A 21,257-nucleotide genomic window follows, 5' to 3' on the forward strand; every position below is an offset into this window, starting at 1 on the left:
TACTGCAAAATCCTCAGCCGCAGAGACCTACACCTGTGTCCATCTCTGTGCTTTGACGTTTGTCCTCCTTCCTCTTCCCAACCCCAGACACACTCTTTCTCTTGACCCATTATACCATCTATCCAGTGTACAGACCAAGTAAAGAGTAGCGCCTGCCCCAGTGGGGGTGTGTGTGGGGGGGAGGGAACAGCTGCATTCCTTCCCACTTCAGCGAAGGCAGATTTGAAGTCATATGCTCTGGCTTCCTTCTAGATCACTGGCCTAGTAAGTTTTTGTTGGTTTGTTTTATTTTGAGTTGAAGTATAGTTGATACACGATGTGACATTAGATTCAGGTGGACAACACAGTGATACAACAAGTCTGCACCTCGTGCTACGCTCACCACAAGCATCACTACCATCTGGTACCATCTACCAGAATGCTGTCATAACACCATTGACTATATTCCCTGTGCTGTACCCTGTGACTCGTTCATTCCAGAGCTGGAAGCCCGGGTCTCCCACTCCCTTTCACCCACTTTGCCCAACCGCCCACCTCCCTCCCCTCTGGCAACTGTCAGTTTGTTCTCTGTATTTATGGGTCTGTTTCTACTTTTTGTTTATTTATTTGTTTGTTCTGTTTTTTAGATTCCACATATAAGTGAATTCATGTGATATTTGTCTTTCTCTGTCCGACTTACTTCACTTAGTATAATACCCTCTTGGTCCATCCATGTTATCCTAAATGGCAAGATCTCGTTCTTTTTTCTGGCTGAGAATAGTCCATTATATATATATATATATATATATATATATATATATATATAGTCCATTTTATAAATATATGTATATATAGACACATCTTCTTTATCTCTTCATCTGTCAAGGGACACCTGGGTTGCTTCCACATTTTGGCTATGGTAAATAATGCTATGATAAACATAGGGGTGCATATGTCTTTTTGAATTAGTATTTTCATTTTCTTTGGGTAAATTCACAGTAGGGGAATTACTGGATCATTTGGTTTTCCTATTTTTAATTTTTTTTTTTTTTTACTGAACTTATTTTTAATTTTTTGAGGAACCATACTGTTTTCCACAGGGGCTGCACACCAATGTACATTCATTCCCACCACCAGTGCATTGAGGTTCCTTTTTCTTCAAACCCTCACCAACACTTGTTATTTCTTGTCTTTTTGATTCTAACCACTCTAACAGGTGTGAGGCAACATCTCATTGCAGTTTTAACTTGCATTTCCCTGATGATGAGTGATGTTGGGCACCTTTCCATGTGTCTGTTGGCCATCTGGAGGTCTTTTTTTTGAAAAATGTCTGTATAAGTCTTCTGTCCCTTTTTAATCAGATCATTTGGTTTTTTTGTTTTGTTTTGTTTTGTTTTTGGTGTTGAGTGGTCTAAGTCTTTGGATATTTTGGATATTAACCCCTTATCAGATATATTAGTTGCAAATATCTTCTCCCATTCAGCAGGTTGACTGGCCTGGTAATTTGTGCAGCCTCTTCCCAGCCTGCTTTTAACTCAGATCAAGTTCTGTTTGAATTTTGCAGGCCTGGAGTCCAGGTGGCTTTTTCCAGTGACTTTGTATATCTCTCCCCCTACGACGAATTAAGTGATAGCCCTGTGTTTAGATGTAGGGAATCCTAATTTTTTTGATTTCCCAGAGCCTTGCCAACCATCTGCGATGCCTGTCCTTTCGCTTCCCATAACTAATTAATCACAAATCACACTAATTTTTTTTTTATAAATCATGTCAGTTCCTCCATCTCCACAGCCACTACCTCAGTGGCGATCACTTCCAGGTCTCCCTGTCCCCACCCTCTAATCCTTTTCCTTTGTGTGGCCAGAGAGGTGTTTTTAAAAATGCAATTTGGGGGGCACCCAAATTGGGTGGCTCAGTGAGTTGAGAGACTGCCTTCAGCTCAGGGCATGGTCCTAGGGTCCTGGGATCAAGCCCCAAGTCGGGCTCCCTACTCAGCAGAGAGCCTGCTTCACCCTCTCCCTCTGCCCCTGTCCCCCACCCCCAGCTCACACTCTCTCCAATAAATAAATATAATCTTTTTAAAAAGAGTAATTTAAGCCAAGGCACTTCTCTGTTAAAATCCTTCAGTCCTACCCTTTGATCTCAGGATAAAGTCCAAAGTGTTTCAAGTCTCCAAGCGCAGGAGGTCTTTTCCACCACCCACTGTGCCCAGTCCTGCAGGCTCAGCTCTGGCCCACTCCCCCTCAGGGACTTTACACATGCTGTTCTCCCTGCCTTCCTGTGGGGTAACTCCCTTCTCTTCTCAGTGTAGCTTGAGAATAATCGCAATTAACGTTTACAGCAGTGACTCACGTGTGTTATGTGAATTAGCTTATTCTTACAAAACTCCTACTAAGTGAGTACCTTTATTAGTTTGCTTACAGATTGGAAGTCAGATATGAGGGCAGGTCCGGTGGCGCAGCGGTTTAGCGCCGCCTGCAGCCCGGGGTGTGATCCTGGAGACCTGGGATCAAGTCCCACGTTTGGGCTCCCTGCATGGAGCCTGCTTTTCTCTCTGCCTGTGTCTGTGCCTCTCTTTTCCTCTCTCTGAATAAATAAATAAATCTTAAAAAAAAAAAAGGAAGTCAATTATGAACTTGCTTGCTCGAGGTCATACAGTTAGCAACCCCCCCTGCGCTCCCCCACCTCCAACTAGACAGCTGCGTGAGGACAGGGATTGTGTGGGCTTTGCTCATGGGTGCCTAGTATTCATTTGTTTACTTAACACATATTTATTGAACATTTAGAGTATGCCATGTTAGGCACTGTTCTACGTCCCTGCTTTCATGAAGCTTATATACGGGGAGGAAAAGACAGATACCTAAGGCGTAAACACACGTTTGAGCAAGGTGATTTTAGGTTGTTAATAAGAGCCTTGAAAACAAGAAAACAAGATGGTAACGATAAACAGTGTTGGCAGGCTACTTTAGGCCACAGGGTAGTCTGGGAAGGCTTCCCCGAGGAGGGGATCTATCCACAGAAGGAATATTCCATAAAGGTGTTTCTTGATGCAACATACCAGCTGGACTATACACTGCCTGAGGCTGAGAGGGACTTCTCCACCTTGTCTGCCGTGGTATCCTCTAGCACTTCTCTCTGGCATTGGTACAGAATGAGCCCCAATTAACTACTTCTTTGAAAAAACTAATCTATAAATATGTGTGTTTCTTCATTCCTTTACTCACAGTGATTTTCAATGGGAGTGTCCGGGGTGTCTTTTGGTAATTTCTGGATTTGTGTGTGTCACGATGATGAGGAGGGTGACTCCTGGCATTTACGGAAGAAGGGATGCTGTATATCTTGCAACACGTAGAGACAGGCCCACATAATGAAGACTTGTCCCATATACCACATGACTTTCAAATGACCTGTTGGATCCTTAGGTAGTTGAACAAAGTTTTCATAACTGTTGAAGCCTACACACTGATGGCTTCTTCTTCTTCCTTTTTTTTTTTTTTTGTAGAAACAAACTATTTTCCATTTATTTTTTATTTTTAAAATCTTTACTGAGGTATAGTTGACATACATGTTTCAGATGCACAACCTAGTGCTTCAACAGTTACGTGCGCTATATGTTAGGAAATGCTCACACCATAGTAGGTGTAGTTACCCTCTGTCACTGTACAAAGTTCTTACAATATTATTGACTATATTGACTACTTTCTTTATAATTCAGAGGGTAGGGAATCCCTGGGTGGCTCAGTGGTTTAGTGCATACCTTCAGCCCAGGGTGTGACCCTGGAGTCCTGGGTTCAAGTCCTACATCAGGCTCCCTGCATGGAGCCTGCCTCTCTCTCTCCTCTGTGTCTTTGATGAATAAATAAATAAAATCTTAAAAAATATATACATAAAATATATTTTTTATTATACATATAAAATTCGGAGGGGAGTCCCCGTTTTAATACGTTATTATTATTACCATTTTCCTTTTTGATATTTGGAGCTTCTAGACCAGGACAGCCTGCAAATTACAAACTCCCAGGGAGTACTTTCCATCCCGGTGACTTATTTCATCACTGGAGGTCTGTACCTCTTCATCCCCTCCACCTCCACCCCCCCCACACACACCAGAAATATTTTTGCTCCCCTGTCAACGGAATTTCCAGGCACGCTACCACCATGTAAACAGAAAGACGACAGCATTTCGTTCTTTTCGAGCTTTTCCAGCATTGAATGCCGTCGCCCGCGGATGCTACTGCAGATGCGGCTGTCCGCTTGCTCGGGGTGGCGGGGGGTGGCGGGGGGGGACTCTAACTCCGCGTCCTAGAATTCCAGAAAGTCGCGAGTGTCTTCTGCGTTAGCGTCCACTGACACGCTGAGCCACTCCCTGCAGAAGCTGTTTTATGTCGTCTTTATTTTACAATGAGCAACACATGGGTTCCAAGCGCGGAGCCCGCGGGTGGGTTAAATAAAGGCGCGCTCCGGTGGCGGAGGACGCGGCGGTGCGCAGTCCGCGGGGAGGGGCGGGGCGGGGCGGGGGCGCCCCGGGGTCTCCTCCGGACCCCAGCCGAGCGGTCCTCCGCGCGCCAGGGGTCGCTGTGGCGCCGCGCGGCCGCGCCGGGTCGCTCTCGCGTGGCCGCCCCGCCTCGGGCCCCCGGGGCCGAGTGGGCGGGCACGACTGCGCCCAGGTCGCGAGGCGCCCTTCGACCAGCAGCGCCCGGGGCGGGCGGGTATAAATGGAGCGGTGGCTCCCCCGGCCGCCTCTCTCCGCCCCGGGTCGCCGCCGCCTTCGCCGCCTTCAGGCCCCGCAGCCTGAAGGAAAAACAGGAAAAGATTAAAAAAAAAAAAAAGAAAAAGGAAAAGAAAAGAAAGAAACAACAAAAACCAAAACCCGAAAACGCTTTAAAATCTTAAAAAAAAAAAAAGCGAGAGAGAGAGAACGAAAAAGCGCATCCTCCTCAGCAGCCGCGGGGAAGTCACTCGCGCACGCTTCCGGCCTGCCCGCGCCCGTCGGTCCGGTGGTGAGCCGCCCGCCCGCGCCCACGCGCCTCCGCCCCGGCCGCCCCCGCGCCGCGTGGCAGCCCCGCGCCCGCCGCCCTCGCCCTCGCCCTCGCCCTCGCCCCCCGCGCGCCGGCCCGGGGCGCACCACGTGTCCGCGCTGCCCTTCGCCGGCCCGGCGTGGGAGGCGGCTGCGCGCCCGGCCCGCGGGGCTTGCCGAGTCGGCGCCGCCCGAGATTCGGTTTCCCTCTCCTGGCTGCTGTAATCTTAAACCGCCGGGAGCCCGAGGCCTATATTTATAGAGAAACGCGTGTCCCGGAGGCCCGCCGTGGGCACCATCGGGTTGCCCTCTTGGAGCATTTTTCTCCAAAAATTCTCTTGGAGAAATTTTTTTTTCTTAATAATTCGGAGCGGAGTCCCCGTTTTAATACGTTACTATTATTAGCTTTTTTTTTTTTTTTTTTTTTGGACAGCCTGCAAATTAACAAACTCCCAGGGAGGGCCATATTGTTTTTTGAGAGCCTTTTGTCTGCGGTTTTGCAGTCTCGAACGAGCTGTCCCTGAACTCCTCCTTCCGGTCCTGCGGCTCCCCGAGCCTGCCCCGGCGTCCCTAAGCTTCCCTCTGCCACCTGTGAGCCGCGGCGCGGGCCACGGCTCCGAGAAGAGCCCCTTTTGTCCTGTGTGGTCCCTATAAGAAGTTCTCCTGGCGGGGCTCGGGGTGGTGGGGGCTGGGGAGATGAACGCTGCGGCCAGCAGCTACCCCATGGCCTCCCTCTACGTGGGTGACCTGCACTCGGACGTCACCGAGGCCATGCTGTATGAAAAGTTCAGTCCTGCGGGGCCTGTGCTGTCCATCCGGGTCTGCCGCGATATGATCACCCGCCGCTCCCTGGGCTATGCCTACGTCAACTTCCAGCAGCCGGCCGACGGTGAGTAGATAAGATGCTCCATCCACAGAATCGTGGGATCCTAGGGAGCCCTGGGAGACTACCCCACGGAGGGGGCAGGGGACACACACAGGATGCCGGGGTTCAGAATGAGGATCCTGGCATCAGGTGACAGGGAGTTCCAATCTTGCTTCTTCCACCACTTGCTAACTGGGTGACCTTGGGCTAATCAGTGGTGGCGGTGGGGTCGGAACTCAAGGAGAGCGGAAAATGGGATTTGGAGAAAGTCCCTGTCAACCCCCATCGCGTACGTGGTCCTGCTTCGGCGGGACCCTGGTCAGTGAGCACCGCTCGGTCGGTGCCCCTCCACAGACCTTCCAAAAAAGGCAGAACAATGGAAACAACAATTCCTGTAAAAAAATTTTTGGATTCTAAAGCTGCTGCTCCCCTCCCCTCCCCTCCCTCCACCCCAGACTGAGCCTCTTTGCTTTTGTACTGGTAAAGGGTCTTTCAGGGCAAGTGGGAGGCAGTGGGAAGGATCCTGTTCGTTTTGCTTGAGTGGGGACTTGTGTTGGCACCACTGGCACTGCATGTGCCAGGCCAACTCCTGGGGTGGAGGAGCCCCTTACCCTCTGGACGAAGCCCCGGGCTGTGGAGAAGAAGGGATACCCCCTTGGGGTAGTCTGGGGGAAACACCATGTGGGAACGGGCCAGGCTGCTGGGGATTACGGCCTCACCTGTGGACAGAGCTTTACCCCTGTCAGAACACTTTTCCTTCATCCCCTGCAAAGAAATTGGGACTCCAGAGAGGGAAGGGGAACCCCCGAAGGCTGGAGGCTCAGTGGGGCCTGCTAGCCCACACCGGGGCCCTCGCTGCCTGGAAGCAGGGAGAGGTATGCTGCAGGCGCGGCCGAGCCAGGCCCGAGGAAACCTAATCAGGGACTGCACGTGACTTCAGATTAAAGGGAACAACTGTAGAGACCATTACGGGGAGAAACCAGCCATTCTGTGGCAAAGGATCTCTGGGTCCCTATTTTTGTCCACACTTCGTTCAGTGTCCGTGAGCCACAGAGAATGTCACTTGCCCAGGCCGCAGCTGAGACCAGAGAGTCGGACTTGTTGAGAGACACAAGGCGCTGCTACCATCAACTCTGCATGCTGCGAGCTGTGTCTGGCCAGAGGGCACCAAGGTGGCCCAGTATGGCCTGGGGGGGGGAGGGGGCGTGGGAGTAGTGGGTACATTGGCTGTTGCCTGCCTTTTTGACACTTTCTGAACAAAAGTCCTGTCACTTAGTGATAGTAGCAGAAGCTGTTGGTCAGTGCGCCTGCCAGCACATGCCTGTGCAGGACCTCTCCCTGCTATAAATAAGTGCAGCCAGATTTGTTAGGCTAAGCTGACTCGCCTTCTGCAGCGCTGTGTGGAAAGACACGAGGAGCCCTAGTGAAATGGCTCCTTCGCTGCTAATTAGCGAGACACCGGGGTCCCATCCAGGCTGTGGGTCGCAGGCAACCATCGCAAGTGACCACTCTGTCCCTGGACTTTTCCCGAGTTGGATTGACACGGTCTCTGCTTTCCCTGACCTCCTGCCACCAACTCCATACCCCACGAACCCACCCCAGAAGGTGGGAAAGGTGGTTGGAAATGAGTGAAAAGGAGATCCTCCCTTGGCTAACTGGACAGCGGAGCTTGTGGAGGGGTGGAATTAAGGAATTTGGCCTCTGTCTTAAGTGAGGTGGTAACTTGGGACAGGAGAACCCCCACCCCATCCCCTCACGGAGGACATTGTGGAGGGAGGCTGGTCATCACATCAGGAAAAGTGGCCCCCAGCTCTGGGAACTTGTTCCTCCTGGTAAGAGAAGCATTCCTGCTGACAGGTGATGGTCCGTCGGAGCTTCTGGTCCTTGAAGTGATGAGTGGTACACACGTGGATTGGTCGGGCAGCTAAGGAAGCGTCCCAGGGCACTGGATGGAGAACTGAATTCAGATTAAGAGAACTCATATTAAGACTTCCACAGAAGTCAGATTAAGACTTCAGAAGGCCTGGAAACCACTGCGTGCGGAACTAACTGCACTGTGTGCTTAGGCAGAAAGATGTGGTTTCATCCTTATCATCCTGATAATAAAAATAATGTTTCCACGTGTGACCATTAGTGTCTATCATTTTGAGGCTTTTTGAATCCATTTCTGTTCTCAGAAATCTAAGAAACTAGACTGAATTCAGGGATAGCACATTTTTCCCTGGTGAGTTGCTCCTAGGTTTTGTCCTGTCATTTGTTTCTCAGAGGGGTTGTAGACTGAATGGCAGCTAGTTGGTAATTAGACGCAATACCTTACTGAAAAATAGTCAGAAAGTCTAGATTAGTTTCTTAATCTCTAGTTTAGCTTTGTGGCTTAGCCATCCTGGACGTAAGTTCGCTCACTTTATGAAGTAGCTAGTGTCCCATCTCCCACCTACGTCACGATGGGTGGTAAGCACCGAAGTCTTCATAACTAATACAGTTTAAGTCAAGTGTGCGGCGTGAGGATTTGATCTTGGTGCCAGAAGGCCATTCAGACGATTTTGCCCAACCCCCTTCCCCACCAAGGGTGCAGGCCCAGAGGGCTCCTGGAGCCCTTGCCCAGAACATCTAACCCCCTGTGGCAACACAGGCTAGAGGGATCTGATGCCCTTTGATTTTAATAGCGTTGCCTTTTATCAGAGTGATTACCTTGAAAAGTCCTAGAGTCATCTGTTCCTGGGCTGGTGGTAATCATCTACATGAGGTGACGTTTTATATCCTTGACTGAAACGTGTTTCTCTCTTGTAGCTGAGCGGGCCTTGGATACCATGAACTTTGATGTGATTAAGGGAAAGCCAATCCGTATCATGTGGTCTCAGAGGGATCCCTCTTTGAGAAAATCTGGTGTGGGAAATGTCTTCATCAAGAATCTGGACAAATCTATAGATAACAAGGCACTTTATGATACTTTTTCTGCTTTTGGAAACATTCTGTCTTGTAAGGTAAGCATTATGGACTCATGAAAAACAAACAAACAAAAAATAGCAAAGGGGGAAAAGGCTTGGAATTGGGCGATAGGATATGGTCCTTTTCGAAATGCTGGAAATGGCTCTGAAGCCTAAAAGTTCCCTGTTCATAATCTTGTGCCACAGCCCAGCGGGACCAGCAGGTGCTTTTGGGTCTTTGTTTATTCTTCCCTCTGCCTAAAATATCCTTCCTGTTTCCTACCTTTGGAGGGCATCAAAGGGTTTCTCTTTTCTGGGGGGAGAACCAGAGCAGTGCCTCTGGTCTCCAGGCAGCTGTACTTAGTCATTTCAGAAGCATAAATTCATCCTCTTCCTTCTCCGTGCACCTGTTTATGTGGAGAATTTTGTACAACTGGCGTGGTGGTTGTTTACATGTCTGACTCCACACTAGACTGCAATTCTGCTGCAGGCTTGGAAAATGGTCTCTCTCTCTGCAGCACGGTGGCTTTGCTCCTAAACCTCAATGTCTTTTAATGAAATAAAACATTGGAAATAGAAGCAGCCTAATAGTGGCTGCCACTTATAAATGGAACATCACTAGGTGCCTGGTGGTGCTCTCAAGTGTCCGGAAAACTTTACCTGCAGTAGTCTCCTCTCTTTGGACCGTGGATGGGCTTCGGGGCCTCTTAGACGCAGGAAACTCTGAGTAGACAGTAGATGACCATGTGGTTCTTAAATCTCTGGAGATGCCTGCGGTGCTAAAGTGGTCTGCTTTGTCTTCGACAGGTGGTGTGTGATGAGAACGGCTCTAAGGGTTATGCCTTTGTCCACTTCGAGACCCAAGAGGCTGCTGACAAGGCCATCGAGAAGATGAACGGCATGCTCCTCAATGACCGCAAAGTGTGAGTGTCCCAGTCCGGAGCAACAGCCATCGCATGAGCCAGCCGTGGCCCCACCTCGGTATTAACTGGCACACACAAGGCGGCTACTGGTTCTCTCGGCCCAAGTGTGGCCTGCTCCTACCTCTCCACTCCAGGGCTGGTGAGTCTCCCTGCCCGAGCCGTGGCAGCCCTTTTGACTCGCCAAGGTGGGCTTCCTGCCCAAGCCATGGCCTGCCTGCCGCCTCTCCCTTAAAAGCATCATCTGTCCGTGGGTTTTGTGAGCACCGGCAAACTGGGGCTTGCTGGATGGCAGCTCTGAGCCCTCTTTGATCAGGGGTCTTGGCCAGCGGCAGAGTGGAGAGGGCCCTGGACTGACCAGGAGCTGTGTACTAGCCATATGACCGTGGCCTTACCGTGACTCAGGTCTGTCTATAGGGTCATTTGCTAGGGGTTGATGCCAAATTGTCCCCAGATCTCCACTTGGCTAACTTATAACTCGGTGGCCTTCTAGAAGGCTGGCTCTACAGTAATACTTAATTTGGTTATAATGAAAAAAATCTCATCTGATGGCAGAAGACACTGTTCATAATAGACCTTGTCGCTCTGGTGTGGTTATTGCAGAATGAGGGGCGGGGTGGATCCTAGCTAAGCCATGCAGGGAGAGAAGGGACCATAAGTCTTGGCTATAACAAGCAAAAATCATGTCTGTTCTTTGTGGGGCACCTTGTTGTCTTGAACAGACCAGGGGATGGATTGCACTGATAATGTGTGTACGTGGCCAGTGGTCAGGTCTTCCAGAGGTACCACTGAAAAGAGATCTGAAGATTTTCAGCGTATGGATACATTTTCCCACTGAATATAAACCATACCTGGATGAGTCACGTGCCAAAGCCAAGGCTACCTCATAGTTCACTCTAGCAGTCTCACCCCCTAGCACTAACCACTGTTAACAGTTTGGTTTGTATCCTTCCAGACATTTTCTATGCATTTACATAGATGCACAGAAATGAACGTTTTAAAAACATGGTCATCAGGTTTCTTCACGAAGGCAGTGTGATGTGGTAGGAGTAGCCCTGGTCTGAGCCAGGAGTCCTGGGGCTGGTCCTTGTAGGACAGTCCTGCCTCTCTCTTTCTGCTGGGGAGTTGGGACATCTCTGAGCTTGCTCTCGGTGGTTGGATGGGGACTCGTGTATTTTAACCTCTCCTGTCAGCCTTTAACCTATATTCCTCTGAGCCCCTGGAAATCATGATTTGTTCCTCTGGGTGTTCACTGTTCTCCATGGTTTCTTTTTAGGTTTGTGGGCAGATTCAAGTCTCGAAAAGAGCGGGAAGCTGAGCTTGGAGCCAAAGCCAAAGAGTTCACCAATGTCTATATCAAAAACTTTGGGGAAGAGGTGGATGATGAGAGTCTGAAAGAGCTCTTTAGCCAGTTTGGTAAGTTGGGCTTCTCTGCCTCATGTGCCCCCTTCCTCAATGCACCAGACCTAGAAGTCCTATATCTTAGTTGTTTAAGAGGTGAGGGCGCCTAGGTCCGGAAATAAACTACTATGTGTGGCAGGATCACAGGTTAGATAGAAATAGACACTTGGTTTCATCCTACCTCATTCCCAGCCAGCCCCAGGACCGTCTCAGTAGTTTGGTCAGAAGTAGAAAGCCAGGCACAGCGCCTCTTTGTAGAGCCCGTCTGGGTTTAGCAAGAGTTGGCTTCATTTGGGCTCCTAGAGAAGCTTTCTCTCCTTGAGCTGTAACAGAGATGGTGTTACTAATAGTTCTGTCCTTTGGTAATAGGTAAGACCCTAAGTGTCAAGGTGATGAGAGATCCCAGTGGGAAATCCAAAGGCTTTGGCTTTGTGAGTTACGAAAAGCACGAGGATGCCAATAAGGTGAGAGTACCACAGGGGTTGGGGAACCATTTGCAGGAAATGGCCCCCGAGTGTGGGCAGGGCCTGGCTGGCACACAGTAGAATGGAGCTGGCATTGCCCAAGCATTCGTAGTGATGTAGTTCTGGCCTGAGGGATTTTGCATGGTAACCCACCTTTACGTTCCCAAAGCACTTGGCACCTTCCTGTCCCCTCTGCTGTTCAGCACTGTAGGTTGAAAGAACAGGATGGGTGTTTGCTCCCCTTCATAGCGAGGGGACTCAGGCCCCAGGAGTGCTGACGTGCTGACGGTAGCAGCAGCTGCTTCTAGGCAAAGCGTGATGCTGGGCTCGCGGTGTCCATCACTCACTCCCCACAGGAGAGCCTGAGAGACTTAGTGACAGCCAGATTAGCAGCTTCGGCTCATGTCTGCCGTGCCTGTATTTATAAAATTACCATTTTTTTCTGTATCCTCTGGACCAATAACCCATTTAAGTAGTAACCCCATTTTACTCATGAGGAAGTTTGGATTTGCTCAGCTGACTTCAGAGATGGAATGAAATTAGTTCTTAGCCCTGTAGGAAAGAGTTCCTTCTCTCTGAATATTTGGTGGGACATTAGGCCCCCAGAGCAAGGCCCCTGCCTGTACGTGGGGATTTTAAGACCTGTGTTTCCTCTTTAGGCTGTGGAAGAGATGAATGGAAAAGAAATCAGTGGGAAAGTCATTTTTGTAGGCCGTGCACAGAAGAAAGTGGAGCGGCAGGCGGAGTTAAAGCGGAAATTTGAACAGTTGAAACAAGAGAGAATTAGTCGGTATCAGGTGAGAGGTGGTCCTGGCCCAGCCTCCTGTCCAGGGCTTTCCTAGCAAACACTGGCAGGCTTTCTCTTTGGGCCTAGGGATCTGTCTCTTCCTCTCCTTTCTCCCAAGATCCTCAGGTTTATTTTATTTTATTTTATTTTTTTAAATTTTTATTTATTTATGGTAGTCACAGAGAGAGAGAGAGAGAGAGAGAGAGAGGCAGAGACACAGGCAGAGGGAGAAGCAGGCTCCATGCACCAGGAGCCCGACGTGGGATTCGATCCCGGGTCTCCAGGATCGCGCCCTGGGCCAAAGGCAGGCGCTAACCGCTGCGCCACCCAGGGATCCCAAGATCCTCAGGTTTAAAAGGAAATGCCTACCAGATAGAACAGCAGTTTTAGAACAAGGGCAGAAGATGGACTTACTCATTTAGAGACTCATTCCGGAAGCTTCAGTGTGTTCTTAAATGATTGCCATTTGTGGAAGTGGTGGCAAGAGGCCTGCGGGGGCCGGTGGTCGGCCAGAGCAGCTGTGCAGAAGGCCAAGCCTATGGGTCTTGTCAGTCTGCGGCAGGAGTCTCAACCCTGAGCCTGCACCAGAATCCCCTGTGGGGCTTGGGAAAACATGGCTTCAAGACCCCCCCCCCACCCCCCCCCCCCACCAATTTCTGATTCAGTGGATTGGGGTTTTAGCCCGAGAATCTGCTTTTCTAAGAAGTACCTGAGGAGGGGGCTGCCGCTGGTCTAGGGGACCGCATTTTAAGAACCTGTGTCTTGGGGCATCTGGGCGGTACAGACCTGCGTTAACAGTGATCCTTCTGCTTCAGGGGGTGAATCTCTACATTAAGAACTTGGATGACACCATTGATGATGAGAAGTTAAGGAAAGAGTTTTCTCCTTTTGGATCAATCACCAGTGCAAAGGTATTTTATTCTGAGATCTGGGATCAAAAGTAGAAATGACCATTTTTTAGAGGTTTATTGGCATTTGTTTCATTGAAGGAGTAGAATCTAAATTGTGTTCCTTTTGGAGAATAGATACTATGTTTATCTGGCAAATTCCTCCTGGCCTTCATTACACATCTAGGCATGTGCTCCGGTTAGGTGAACACTGTGAACACTGCGCTGTCCCCCAGGCATGGAGGTGTGGGGTGAATCTGAGCAGCCCCTCCTGCCCACCCCTAAGCACCTGAATCTTTCCCATTCTTTGCTGCTCTGTGCTGGTGTGGGGACAGACGGTGCAACAGTACAAGCAGAGGAAATCCAGACAGGTTGTTTTCCATTTGTCTTGGGGCCTGTCTCTACGACTCTGCCACACCTTGTCGTGGACAAAGGTACTCTGAGGACTTGGGAGCCAGGGTTAGGAACTTCCATCCTGGCCTTAGGGAACAAAAGGCAAGGAAAGGGAGTGGAAAGATGGCTCTTGCACGTTTTGCAATGTGCATTATTTGCTTGGTTTTCTCTGATAATCCTATCAACTGATGCAGCAGGGTGAGCTTGGCTGAGTCCCCTTCTAAAGATAAGGAATTGAAGTCCTTGAGCTTGAGAACACTGGTTACGTGAGGAATATCGGCCGCATGGCCTTGGTCTGTGGGGGATGTGTTGGGAAGTGATGATGTGTGGAATTCTGGGGTCCTAGCCCGATGCAGACACTGTTGCTGTACCCTAGAGCTATAGCACATATCAGAGTCTTGCCATGGAAGAGAATGGAGGCCGAGTGGGCTGGTTAAGACTTGGTGACCATGCGTTGGCCCGAACCTTAAGTCCTACACAACCTGAGAATGTCACAAAAGGAGCATTAGTTGTAGCAGGAAGTTGATCAGAGGCCACCCTATTGGAGTTCCTTGTTTCCTCGCCCCTTCCCTCTTATCACCTCCTTGACTGGCCTTCCTCAGTGTGAGGAATGATGCTCTCCTTGCTTATCAGCACAATGTTCGGGTTGGCATTTGTAGGAAGAGAACAAAAGAGCTGTGTCTTTAAGTTTCCCAGGCCCCATGTTCAAGATGAGGGTGCTGTGTTTTCATACGTACTTTGGCCCACCTCACTGGTAGAGAGCTGTTGCGTTGATACACATCCTTCCATGTCAGGAGGCTGTCGAGGCACCAAGCTAGACACAAAATGGGGCCAAACGCACAATGTCCTGTTGCTACCAATGTTTCCAAGGAGATAGGCCAGGGGAAAGCCACAAAGTCACCTTTTCAGATAAGGAAAAGGACTATCTAAAAGACGAGCTGTATGTGGGAACCTGTGGCTTTGTGGCAATTTGCTTTAGGGGATACCATGGCCATTGAGGCTCAGAGAGGGCAAGTGTTTATTAAGATCATATAGCATATGGGCGCCTAGGTGGCTCCGTTGATTAAGCATCTTGATTTTGGCTCAGGTCATGATTTCAGGGTCTTGAGATCAAACCTTATGTGTGGGCTCTGAGCGGAGTGTAGAGCCTGCTTTTAAGATTCTCTCCCTCTCCCTCTGCCCACCGCCCCCATAACCGTGCCCATACCTACTCCCATGTGCGCATGGACTCAGATTTTTTTTTGAAAAAAAGATCACACAACTCAGGAATTGGCTGAACTGGGCCTAGAATCCAGCTGTCTCTCCTAGCTGGTCCTCTTTCTGCTGTTAATTCCCGTCGAATTAATGGTGGCAGTCATTGGTTTTGTAACTCCTGCTACCCACATGTGGTATTTCAAAAACATGTCCTAACTCTGCTAAGAGATGGTAAAAGTTTTGTTCACCAAGGTCTTGGTTCAGATGAGATCTATAGGTAAACAGCTGAACACTGTTCAGATCTCTCGTGGATACCAAGAAACAGCTTTTGGGTTCCGGGTTTACCCATTAGCCATATCATAGTGTTTAGAAACTTGAGATCACCTGGGGATCTAACAAAGAAAGTGCCTAGGCCCTGTCCTTAGAAGTTGTGACTTACTTGGTCTGGAGTACCCTTGCCCTAGACTTTGGAACTATTGCGGCAGAAACCAGGTTTTTTGGCTCTTAATAGCTGTCCCCTAACATAGAACATCTTTTCCTTAAGTAGCCGGTCCCTTTGTAGGTAATGTTGGAGGATGGGAGAAGCAAAGGGTTTGGCTTTGTCTGCTTCTCATCTCCTGAAGAGGCGACCAAAGCAGTCACTGAGATGAATGGACGCATCGTGGGCTCCAAGCCACTGTATGTCGCCTTGGCGCAGAGGAAGGAAGAGAGAAAAGCTCATCTGACCAACCAGTATATGCAGCGGGTGGCTGGAATGAGAGCGCTCCCTGCCAATGCCATCTTAAATCAGTTCCAGCCTGCAGCTGGTGGTTACTTTGTGCCAGCAGTTCCACAGGTGGGTCTGCTTGTGCTCAGGGATCTTTGGAACCTGCCCCCTGACGGCTGTTCCTGTAGCCTGTGGTGGTTGGGGGGGGGGGGGGGGGGGAGTTCAGATTGTCAGAGGACCCATGAAAATGAAGATCTATTCATTCTCTCTCACTTACTTGCAGGCAGTAGTGAGTTAGAATGAAAGAATCCCCAGTAACCTGCCTTCCCTCCCTGGGGCCTTTGAGGATTGAGAGAGCTTCTGCTCGAATAATTAGTCTCGGGCCTGGCAGTGAGATGAGATGAGCTACTTCTCTCCTGTGACATAAGGTCCTTCAAATAAAAGGGCCTGGATGCTCTTTCCTGCAGGCTCAGGGAAGACCTCCATACTACACCCCTAACCAGTTAGCACAGATGAGGCCAAATCCACGCTGGCAGCAAGGTGGGAGACCTCAAGGTAGGTGGTGGGGAACGTGATTTGATCACCCGGGGTATGCCTGTCCTGGTCTCCCCACCCCCTCTGAGGCGCAGCCGAGGCTCCAGTCCCCATGCTTCATAGGTGATGCACAATTTTTGTCTTCACCAGGCTTCCAAGGAATGCCAAGTGCTATACGCCAGTCTGGGCCTCGTCCAGCTCTTCGCCATCTGGCTCCAACTGGTAATGCTCCGGCCTCTCGTGGCCTCCCTACTACTGCTCAGAGAGTCGGTGAGCAAACTGGCCTTGAGTGTGGCCTGGGGATGAGGGAGTCAGGTTGGCTAGGCTCTGCCCAGGGTTGGTCAGTTTGTTGGGCTCATGTTCCAGTTCTGGTTCCATAATCTTAGCCGTGTGCTCTGGTTGGCACTTGAGCAGAGAAACAACGGGAGTTCTAGGAGTGTCGGTGACTTAAGATTTTTTGCTCATTGGACTCACGTGAAAAGAGGTTAATTATAGAAGCTTGTTAGCTGGATGACTACGGAGGCAGCCTCTTCTTTTGGGCGGGGTTGGGAGATGGAAGGAAACTGTTCTTCACAGAATATGTCCTGTATTCCAAGAGGCGGAAAGAGTTGTGTGCTCTCTGTTGGCTGCTCCTTGAAAGGAGCGGCAGCGGCCCTGTGTGCGATGTGTTGCGTGAATATGCTTTGGAAGTGCTCCTTCCGTGGGACGTGGCCAGTTGGACATCTGCGCCGACACTGATGTGCATTTGCTGGTCTGTTGTAGGGTCTGAGTGCCCGGACCGCTTGGCTATGGACTTTGGTGGGGCTGGCGCCGCCCAGCAAGGGCTGACTGACGGCTGCCAGTCTGGAGGTGGTATTGGATGCACACGGAATGGGGAAAGATGGGATTGACGGGCCTTTGCTCAGACTGATGAGCTTTAATTTTGCTTGTTCTTCTCCAAAGGTGTGCCCACAGCCGTGCAGACCTTAGCACCTCGTGCTGCTGTCGCCGCTGCTGCCCCTCGGGCTGTCGCACCTTACAAATATGCCTCCAGTGTCCGCAGCCCTCACCCCGCCATCCAGCCTTTGCAGGTGAGGCCTGCCAAAAAGAATGCTAAAAGGATTTCCCGTGTTTGCTCTTGGTTGAAAAGATGCCTTGCTTTGATTCCTCCAACAGGTATAAATGCCTGCTCCGTGTCAGGGTGCTGTGTTTTCTGTGATGACACTGCCTTTGAGGGGCTCTCTGTACTGGGAGAGAAAGGGCTGGAAAGTATTCTTCTCTTGTAATAGTCCACTCAGGAATGCCCCGGCAGAAACAGCTGGTGTTTCTGCCCTCTTTTTTTTTTTTTTTTTTTTTTTTTTTAAAGCAACCTGTGTGTGCTTGCTTAGCTTGTTGAGCTTCTTACGTCCACTGCCAAGTTGATCCTTAGCTGCTCGGCAAGATTGGGACATGAAGGCAGGAAACAGCTTCGTGTGACAGATGAGAAGTTCAGCTTCAGAGATCGTGGGTCGGGGTCGGGGGACTGGCCCCAGAGCCCAGCAGTAATTTGCTTAAAGGAGCCACACACTGCCTTGTGGCCTCTGAGCTTGCTTGCTCCTGCTTCACACTCTAAGTAAGAGATGCCTCAGAACATTGCTCGTGTGAAGTCATTTGTACTTTCAGAGCCTTACTTGTAATTTTAGGGCTGTGACTGGCCTTGGCCATGCATGTTGACAGTCCTCAAGCATTTGATAGAATAAAAACACTGGGTACAAATTTGATGATTGCTGAGCCTTGTAGGTTTATTTTCTTACTCATTTCCCTTTCTCTCCTAATAGCATGCTGTTTTTATTGTATTTGGTTTTGTGTTCATGCCTGTACCACTCTTGCCCATGTAGCACCCTCATCCCCCAAGCTTACAGTTAGTTCCTTGGCAGCAAGGACAGCCACCTTCATCTCTGTCACATTAGTAGGCTTTCAGATTGGCCGGACGGAGGACCATCAAGTATCCTTTCCTTGTTGCTAACCTGCTGCCTCTCCTGGTTCCTAGGCCCCCCAGCCTGCCGTCCATGTACAGGGGCAGGAGCCCCTGACCGCCTCCATGCTGGCTGCAGCACCCCCCCAGGAGCAGAAGCAGATGCTGGGTGAGTGACCCACGTATTTGCAGAAGAGGAGGCCAGAGCCTGGTGTTGACCTGAACACCAGCACCCATTCCGCACTGGGATTCAACCAGTTTTCAATTAAACATCTTCCCCCAGGAGAACGTTTGTTCCCACTCATCCAAACCATGCATTCAAACCTGGCTGGAAAAATCACAGGCATGCTGCTGGAGATCGACAACTCTGAGCTGCTGCACATGCTGGAGTCCCCTGAGTCTCTCCGCTCCAAGGTGAGCTGGCCCCGAGATGCTGCAGCTTTTGCTTGCTCCAGCTGGGACGACAAGGGGTGGCCTCAGCACTGGGTGTGGCGGAGAGAGGATCAGCCATCTCCTGACCGTCTCCTCACCTGTGATGTGAGGGCTACTGTAGGGTGGAAATTAGAAAAAGCAAGCGGGCTGCACCAGGAGACACCACTGCTGGGCCCGGGCACCTGGGAGGGGCCGAGGACCTCTCGTCCAATGTCACTAACCACCTGGAGATTCCTCACAGGTGGATGAAGCTGTGGCGGTTCTACAGGCTCATCATGCCAAGAAAGAAGCTGCCCAGAAGGTGGGCGCTGTTGCTGCTGCTACCTCTTAGACAAGGAAAAACCGTATGTTTGGCTGTTTTTGTTTTCTGCAGTGGCTTTGACTTGTGACTATCTTTCTAAAAGATGAGGGGCAGCGCATATAGAGAGCCATGTTTTTTGCCATCATAACCTGATAACTTTTGGGCAGGCTATCACCTGGGTTTTCTCCAGAAGGAGCACCTGGTTAGATCTTTCTCAAGAAAGACCTTTTTGGTTTAGAGTAATGACAGATACACAAGGTGGTGTCGTAATCAGATCCCACAGCCTCATTTCTATGTACTTCTTGGTTTGGCTTGAGGTTGGTGAGGTCAGCTGTCTGTGCAGCCATGGCTTGGCTCTGGGAACACAAGGCACACAAGCCCTGGTGTCGGAGTGGGACAGGCAGACACACCTGACAACAGTTACAGGATGTGTTCTAGTTGACTTCTGACCCTGGGGCCTGTGGCCCCCCCGTCTGCAGGGGCGGGGGTGAGTGAAGCTTATCTGGGACCTCTGACAAGGACTGGTGGGTGCCTTCTGATGGAGGGAGGAGAGAACCAGATGAACCACAGGCAGAAGCCAGGGAAAAGGACACGTGGTAAGGGCCCAGACCCTTCATTTGGAATTTAAACAAAGAGAATGGTAGCTTTGAGTACAGGGTGGCCAGGAAGGGCCCGGGGCTTTATGGGACCTAGCTAGCCTCAGAGTGGGTGCTTCTCAGCCAGGGGTGCCCCCTCACAGGACATTTGCCAACAGAGACCTAATTTTGGTTGTCAACTGGAGATCGGTCACTGGTATCTAGTGGGTAGAGGCTGGGGATCCTGCCAAATGTCCATACGCACTGCTCTCTGCAGTACTTCCTTTTAAAAGCCAGAGATTTCAGTGCATCTCTAAAGTTTTTATTTATGCTGGTGCTTTTCTTTTCAGGATTCAAAAGCCAAATAACCCCTCCTGGAATTCAGCTCAAGGTTTGAAGATTTCTAGCGTGTCCTATGGACCTCAACACCAGGAACCACAAATTGGAAATTTAATAGGTCATTTTGTATCAAAAGGTCAATTATGAAGCACCTAGAATTTTTCAATTTAAAGAATATATTCTCTGGGTTCTGCTTTGGCCCAGACAGTGTTAACTTTTTTTTTCTATTGTGGGTTTTGATTTTTTCCCCCAGAAATTGGTTTTATTTGATGTACCCAAGTCTTAAGTTTCTCAATAAAGAAAAAAATCTCCATAAAACTGCCTGTCCTGTTTCAAGCAGACCAGTTCTATTCTGTTAATAAGTTCAGTTTTCACTGGAAGTAATTTTAGGATGTATTTAGACTCCAGTGAAGTTCTGTAAAGCTTATCCTTTCCTGATGGTTATAAACACACTATTCTGGGTCAGCAAGGTATGTGGAGCTGTCCCATTGCATTCTGTCGTGGGAGGACCTTTAGGATGGACCCCCATTTAACTTATAGGAGATAGGAGTCTGATCATTGCAGACCTGGCATCTGGCACAGGAGAATCGAGTGGAGGGTGAGGTTGGCACATGTCTGAAGGATGTACGGTGAGATAGGCGGAACCCAGCCCCTCCCTCCTTGGATGTGTTAGCAGGGTTTGTGGGTCTCCTCTTCTGCAGTCAGTTGATTGTGTAACTAAGGTTTCTTCTGGCAGTGGGCAAAGGCTTGGGGGCTAGGTGGGAGTGGCAACGGCAAACAATGCTGGAGTCCTAAGTGTGGTTTTCCTTTAGTCTTCAGAAGGACCCTCACCTGGCCAAGGTTTTAACCAGTCTTGCTTTCCCCATCCTCCAGGAACAACACGACTTTTTATCTCCCTTGAAACTTGGCAGGCTGTCCTTCCTTGGGGCCTTACCCAGGGGGTTATTTTCCTGGGAATATGGAATAAATCTTTCCTCCTTCACAGGCTCCCCATTTTTAAAAAATGTTTGGTCTCCCCTTAAATAAAAGTCTGATTTGCACAGCAAAGGAAACAAAACTAGGACAACCTGCTGAATGGGAGAAGATAATTGTCACATCCAATAAAGGGTTAGTATCCAATGTATAAAGAACTTTCATAACTCAGCACATCTGGCTAGCTCCGTCGGTAGAATGTGCAAATCTTGGTCTCAGAGTCGTGAGTTTGTGCCCCATATTTGGACAGAGAGCCTACTCAAAAAACAAACCAGGGGCACCTCGGGGGTTCAGTGGTTGAGCCTCTTCCTTCAGCTCGGGTCATGATCCCGGGTTCCTGGGATCAGGTCCTACATCAGGTGCCTGCTTCTCCCTTTGTCTATGTCTCTGCCTCTCTGTCTCACAAGTAATTACATCTTAAAAAAAAAAAAAAAAAAAAAAAAAACAACCCACATAATCTAAAACATGGGCAGCAGATGTGAACAGATTTCTCCAAGGAATGGCCAACAGACATGAGAAAATGCTCACCCATCACTCATTAGGGAAATGCAAATCAAAAAAATAAGATAGCACTTAACACCTGTCAAAATGGCTAAAATCAACACACATGGTCAAGGATCTGGAAAACTAGGGA

General features: G+C 49.6%; 1 protein-coding gene and 1 non-coding gene across 10 annotated transcripts; both read left to right on the plus strand.

The window, feature by feature from the left end:
• Positions 1-4,637: 4,637 nt before the first annotated feature.
• On the plus strand, positions 4,638-19,969 carry PABPC4 (poly(A) binding protein cytoplasmic 4). Of its 9 annotated transcripts, none has more exons than XM_025419831.3 (16): positions 4,638-5,882; positions 8,649-8,842; positions 9,593-9,708; positions 10,982-11,121; positions 11,476-11,570; positions 12,230-12,367; positions 13,173-13,268; positions 15,394-15,666; positions 16,005-16,077; positions 16,222-16,341; positions 16,834-16,920; positions 17,014-17,141; positions 18,080-18,173; positions 18,288-18,418; positions 18,678-18,780; positions 19,663-19,710. In XM_025419831.3, the coding sequence occupies exons 1-15, from the start codon at positions 5,690-5,692 to the stop codon at positions 18,765-18,767; spliced, it is 1,968 nt and encodes a 655-aa protein (XP_025275616.1). In that variant the 5' UTR covers positions 4,638-5,689; the 3' UTR covers positions 18,768-18,780; positions 19,663-19,710. The 9 variants fall into 9 exon arrangements, with proteins under 9 accessions (XP_025275616.1, XP_025275618.1, XP_025275620.1 ...); XM_025419833.3 differs by having other exon boundaries at positions 16,222-16,293; XM_025419830.3 differs by having other exon boundaries at positions 4,639-5,882; positions 16,005-16,092; positions 18,678-18,737; positions 19,663-19,969.
• LOC112642683 (small nucleolar RNA SNORA55) lies at positions 13,530-13,664 on the plus strand. Its single transcript, XR_003125383.1, has one exon. It is a non-coding gene; the product is annotated as a small nucleolar RNA SNORA55 (small nucleolar RNA).
• Positions 19,970-21,257: the final 1,288 nt, after the last annotated feature.

Source organism: Canis lupus, chromosome 15 (genome assembly GCF_003254725.2).
Source record: "Canis lupus dingo isolate Sandy chromosome 15, ASM325472v2, whole genome shotgun sequence".
NCBI lineage: Eukaryota > Metazoa > Chordata > Mammalia > Carnivora > Canidae > Canis > Canis lupus.